The following is a 6,005-nucleotide window of genomic DNA, read 5'->3' as shown; positions in this document are numbered from 1 at the left end:
TGACAGCAATTAATAAAATATATATGTGATCTCTGGAAGAGGTGATCCTGCATTATTATAGTTTCTCTAATGGACAATCAGTGTGTCTCTGTTGCTGTGACAAGACTGTGCATCCAAGGCATCTGGCTCTTTCTGATTTCACAAGCATATTTAGACAAAAACTTAAATGAGGTATTCCCTGAGTGGTCCGTACTGCAAGTTGTTACCCAGTGAGTGAGTAAGCACAAATCTCAGCCTTTAACGCTGCTGTAGGAAGGAACAAAGTCTGTCCTTGTTTTGAGCACTGAATCAGTTTTGTAGCACATTCTTCTCGTGGGTGTTTGTTACAACTTGAATCTAAGGCTCTCTCTCACAGAAACTGATTGAGAATGTCGAGCTTTAGGTGATCACTAATGTCCTTACTGTAAGAGTAAATAGGCCACATATACACATCTGTTATAATCACACACTCACTTTTTTGGTTGATGACGATGGCGTATCATCATCAACCAACTAGGTGGGCAGGAGCGCAGTGTGGACATCTATCTTTGTGAACATGAGAACTCAAGAATGAGGCAATGTTGATGCCATCAGTGCAGAGTCTGAATCTTAGTGACTGTGACCTCATGGTCAAGATAGAGATAATATTTTCTGAAATAGTATCAAATGGATACTATAGTCAAAATGTCAATTTCTCTGAAACTCTGAAAATGAATGTGGTAACTCAAGAAAGAAGTCACCTGTGCTGACAAATTAATATCATAAATGTGTCTAGAAGAAGGCTGAGGGGAGCATTGGCCGTTGCCAGTATTTCTTTTAGAAACAAACTCCTGTAGAGGAAAACTGGGGATGATGCAATTTCAATTAATTTTTTCAAAGGAATACTAAAATGACAATCTTAAGATGAAAACGTTCAATTTAATTTTATTTATATAGCGGCAAATCACAACAGCAGTCGACTCGACACACTTTATATAGTAAGGTAAAGACCCTACATTAATACAGAAATGTAAAACTGAAACTTTTGATTCACTTTTGATTTACAAAAGGGTGAGGAAATTTATGGATGTTATTGTAAATATCAGGTCCATTTGAATAATGTTGCCCTGTAAGGCTTAATTAACGTTGATTAATTTTTTTAAAAAGTCTACTTTACAAGCCATAATGTCTGCTTAATACGCTGTAATGGGATGCAATGCACTAAAGTTATTTCAGGCGCGCAGCGAGAAGGAAGCTGCTGCAGTCGCTTGTTAGGGTTGTGTATTTGCATGATTTTACGCAGGATATTCTGTGCTTACAAAATCACAGCTGAACCCATGTAGCACCAACCCCTTTGCTAGGCTCTTTGTGGGCGGAGCCAGAGACCCGAAAAGGTCATGTGATCAGTGTGTCCACCATGTGGCTGTGGAGATCGTCCGCAGTCTTGAGTCTGGTAGGGAGCAGGGGAGTAGTGAGAAGTATGGTAAGTAGACATGGCACAGATGACACCTGTCCCTTGCTTAATATTGTCAGGAGTCTAAAAAACGCAAATATGTCTTCTTATATCCGCTGTAAAAGATTTAGTGCGGCTATTTTTAGACCGCAGTGCAACAGATAAATGGATCCGATGTTTGTGTTGCTGCAGCTGCTAACGCTAGCTTATAAACACAAGCTCTGTGTTTATAGCGGACCAGGGCCGCCATTTAACGGTTTAGCCTGAATCGCTACACACAGCGGACTCTGTTCGAGCTCAAAATAGACGTATTTTGTGATGCTACAATGCTTGGGTTGTCTGTATGAAGATGAAAACCTCTAAAGTTGCTAGTCATCCCCGGTGATAAGAGAGCTAGGTGATGTAAGCTAACGTCAGAGAGAGTCCGTGTTTTTGTGTAATCATTTTAGTTCCTCATTTAGAGCGATTAAAGCTGCAATTGGGAATTAAAACGAAGGCTGACTGGAGATATTTGTTTTAATCAGCTTCCCACCCCTCACCCCCTCCTCTGCTTATTAGAGACAGGCTTGTGTAAAGGTACTAAATGTTGGCTTTACAGATTAAACTTGTTATGTGTAGAAACTCGTGGGCGGAGACGTGAATGGTGACACACATGGGCCAAAGTGCACCTATCATTGAGAGCACTGACTAACTTGGTTTCCCTGTAATAAACCCATCCTCCGCTGTTACTTAACCACACAGACTCACTCATGTACGCTTTCCTTTCTTCACCTCTGTGCAGTGTGCTCAGGTGGGAGATTGGCGCAGTGCCAAGTCCATCTATGAGTTTTCTGCCAAGGACATAGACGGGAATGAGGTGTCTCTGGAGAAATACAGGTAAAAGTAATGTTAACACGATCAACCACTTGGCACCAGTAGTTAATGCTTGAAATTAGCGTTTTAACCTTACGTTGTGCTCTGTTTTGCCAGAGGGTATGTCTGCATAATTGTAAACGTAGCCTCTAAATGAGGAAAGACCAGGGTAAACTACACTCAGCTAGCGGAAATGCACGCCTCCTATGCTGAGAAAGGTTTACGCATCCTGGGATTCCCATGCAACCAGTTTGGAGGACAGGTAAAGTGGATAAACTCCAGCCTTCTTTTTTTATTTATTTATTTTTTTTAAAGCTTTATTTTTCATTTTTAAATTGCAAAACAAACAAAGAAAAACAAACAAAGCAGCCTTCTTTATTATGTGCTTTCTCAAACAAATTTTTTTATGTGGCCATAAATGCAACACGAGTCAGTTTCACTGTTCTGTGTGAATAAAGTGGGCTGGCAGAGAGGAGACCGTACTAATTGATTTGCACTCTGTACCAAACATGCGTGCTGGACTGTTGCATACTTCGGATCTATTTTCCAATTGGTTATATTTATATCTGTGCATGCTAACATTTTCTAGCTTAATTTAGTAGTTGTTTGTTGTTTTTGTGGCATTCAGGAACCAGGGACAGAAGCAGAGATTAAAGAGTTTGCCAAAGGTTACAATGCTGAGTTTGATCTCTTCAGTAAGATTGAGGTGAATGGAGACAACGCTCACCCTCTGTGGAAGTGGATGAAGGCTCAGCCCAAAGGCAAGGGAACCCTGGGAAAGTAAGTTATTCTGTGTTTCTTGGCAATATGTCTGTCTTTTAAAAGTGTACAGTGACAATGTTAATGTTGTATCATTCATGTCCTCCTGCAACAAAATCTTCCTGTGTCACCCGTAATCTCATAAGTGACGTCTGTGACTGAAATCCTGGTCATGGATAAATAGAAATTCTGTGTTTCTACACAGTTTCAAGTGTAGTAGCTTAAAATTGTAGCCATGGAACGGACTGAGTTTAAAGTATTTTGTAACTATTATAATGTTCCACACGGTGTTGAGACAGCAGGCAGGCATGATGTCATTTTACCCTGAAATGGGAGTTGCTCTTACTTAATCCTGCTGCCTTCATCCTCCCTGCTTCTTGTCTTTTTCTGCTGAGTTTGTAGAAAGAAGTTCACATGATTTCATTTCTTGCACTGTCTACACTTTGCTGCATTGTAGATGAATTCAACAAGGAATGTCAAAACCATCAGTTTTTGTTTTTGTTTTTTTTTTGACTGAGTTTTGTACATTTTCCTTCCAACAAAGAACAAAATTCACATAACAGCAGGCAAAGAAATCATACAGTAAAATGCATAAGGTATCAGGGACAAAATAAGGTAAAGGAATGGATCATGTTACTATACAGAATGTCCACTATTGTTTGTTATAGAATATCCTCATTACTCACATCTGTGGATAGAAAATGTAGGAATCTAATGTTCATTCATATACAGGGATTTGCATAATTATTGATATTTTTTTGTATGTTTTAACTGGGAGTAGGATAAAAGGTGGTGTAGCCAAAAAACAACAGCAAAATCTGCACATCAGTGTAAATCCACAGAATTCCAGTTTAAAAAACAACAGACTTTTAATGTTTGCAGTATGGTTTTCATTTGTACTTTTTTTTTTTTTTTTTCCAACAGCAACATCAAATGGAACTTCACAAAGGTAACTAAGCTAATACAGTCAGAACTTTTACTGCGATGCTCTTCAGTACTTAATGCTGTTTTTTTTTTTTTTTTTGGGGGGATTGTTTTTGTTGTTGTTTTTAACTACAACTGCATTTGAAAATGAATGCTTTTCATTGCTCTCTTATTTCTCACCAGTTTCTTATAAATAGAGAAGGACAAGTGGTGAAGAGATATGGCCCAACAGATGATCCCAGTGTAAGCCACAACTACACTTTTCCCCAATATATACTTGTGCATTCTGTAGAATACAGCACCTTTTGAAGGATGCAGGGTATAAGACGCTTTCAACCTCTGTGTGCATATTCTAGTAATTTCTGTTAATATATATGGCCAAGAGGCGCTGTGCACAGTTTCTATGCTGGTGTTCATGTCAGAGGACGACTGAAACTCTTCAGATTTTGAGACAGCAGGTTGTTTGTGACTTTTGCACAGTGCGTCTCATCACTCAGCATCCCAGCTCTGTAACCATCTGGTCTGCCCAGTACACTTATCTGTGTGTTATGTGTAGTATTTGCTGCTATTCTTCGACTCTGCCGTAGTAACATTTGCACTTGTTTCTCTGTGCAGGTGGTGGAGAAGGACCTGCCCACGTACCTGTAATAATAGAGTCTCATCTCCCATGTGTTTATTTCACCTTTGACCTCTCTTATGGACTTCAGGGTTGTGTCTGTGTGCCTGGACCAGTGACGGCCTGCCTGTAAACCCAGCACTGGGTGGGGCAAGGCCTGATGATCCCTTGCGTGCAACTTATCTCCAGAGCCCACTCACACTAAACCTCGTATGCCCATAAGAGAGAACATCCACTGGTTAACCAAAGTAGAGGCACTTCACAGCATACTTCAAACTCCAAACAGCCATTGCTTTTTCAGTCCAATACAAATACCCTCTGTTCTGAATGTTGCTTTGACAAGTTTGTTCATGTGTCATTGTCAGTTTCATGTGAAAACACAGAAGGTAATAAATTTAATAGATTTCTGCATAGCTACTGATATTATTGTTTGCACTTAAATCGACAAAGGGCCCAATGTTGTACCTGAAAATCATGGCTTATATAATGAAATTAGAAAATAAATGTAGTTGTGAATATTGTGTTGATGTGTTGTTTATACACCTGCACAACAGAAGTCAATGATGGTAATTCTAAATTGCTAAAAGTGTCTGTTTATTTTTGATGTATGTAAAAGCTTTGAAACACACAGCATTTTTTAACACTTATATTTTTCCAAATAGTTCTCAAGGCTTTCTGAAGGCCTTGTTTTTTTTTGTTGTTGTCATTTCAGTCCAGTCCTTGACCTTTTTTAGAGGAATGCTTGTTTGTTAAGCAACTTAACACTGATCTATGAATCATTTAAGTATGATTCATGAACCAGTGTTGTCTACACATAACAGAAAACCAAGCAAAGACCCAGTTTTATTTTTTTTTTTTTTTTTTTTTGTTGTTGTTGAATCTATGGAAAATCCCAGAGCTTTAAATACATAAAGTAGTGTTTTGTTTTTCACCAGTGAGGTCATTCCTAAAACTAAAAAAAACAAAGGTTTACCAGCATAGTGTGCAGTGTAAGAAATTTGTGGAAACTGGTCAAGTGGAAGCCAAAAGAAGTGGCAGGCCTTAAAAGAGATCTACAGCAGATGAACAGTATTACGGAGTGTTAGGGCCACATTAAGAAACAACTATTCGTGTTCATTTTGAGAGTAAAGTCAATCCACCACCAACTTATGTCCTTAAAATACTTTATTTATTTTGGGGAACTTTGTCTCATTTATAGCTAAAAATAGTTGTTTTTTTTTCTTAGAAGAGATAATGATAAAATAAATAGGTTGTGTTATTGTGGATATTTTGTTGACTCCATTTACATTTAGGGGATTTTCACATTCTAATATATAATATATACCATTTAAGACGTATATGCCACCCTTCTAAGTTTGAAGCAGCAGCTTCTTCCTTACACGTACAGGCCTATCGTTTCCTCCAGTGTATCCCGGCCTGCTGTTACTTTGCTGAGCTGCGGGC

At 38.7% G+C, this 6,005-nt stretch overlaps 1 protein-coding gene across 1 annotated transcript; it reads left to right on the top strand.

Moving 5' to 3' along the window:
* The first annotated feature begins 1,317 nt into the window (after positions 1-1,317).
* LOC116319194 (phospholipid hydroperoxide glutathione peroxidase-like) lies at positions 1,318-5,083 on the top strand. Its single transcript, XM_031738450.2, has 7 exons — positions 1,318-1,441; positions 2,193-2,287; positions 2,381-2,525; positions 2,892-3,043; positions 3,947-3,971; positions 4,130-4,189; positions 4,562-5,083. Exons 1-7 carry the CDS (start codon positions 1,376-1,378, stop codon positions 4,592-4,594), a joined length of 576 nt encoding a protein of 191 aa, XP_031594310.1. The 5' UTR covers positions 1,318-1,375; the 3' UTR covers positions 4,595-5,083.
* Positions 5,084-6,005: the final 922 nt, after the last annotated feature.

Source organism: Oreochromis aureus, linkage group 18 (genome assembly GCF_013358895.1).
Source record: "Oreochromis aureus strain Israel breed Guangdong linkage group 18, ZZ_aureus, whole genome shotgun sequence".
NCBI lineage: Eukaryota > Metazoa > Chordata > Actinopteri > Cichliformes > Cichlidae > Oreochromis > Oreochromis aureus.
The sequence above is the reverse complement of the archived record's forward strand: the minus strand, read 5'-3'. Positions and strand labels throughout refer to the sequence as shown.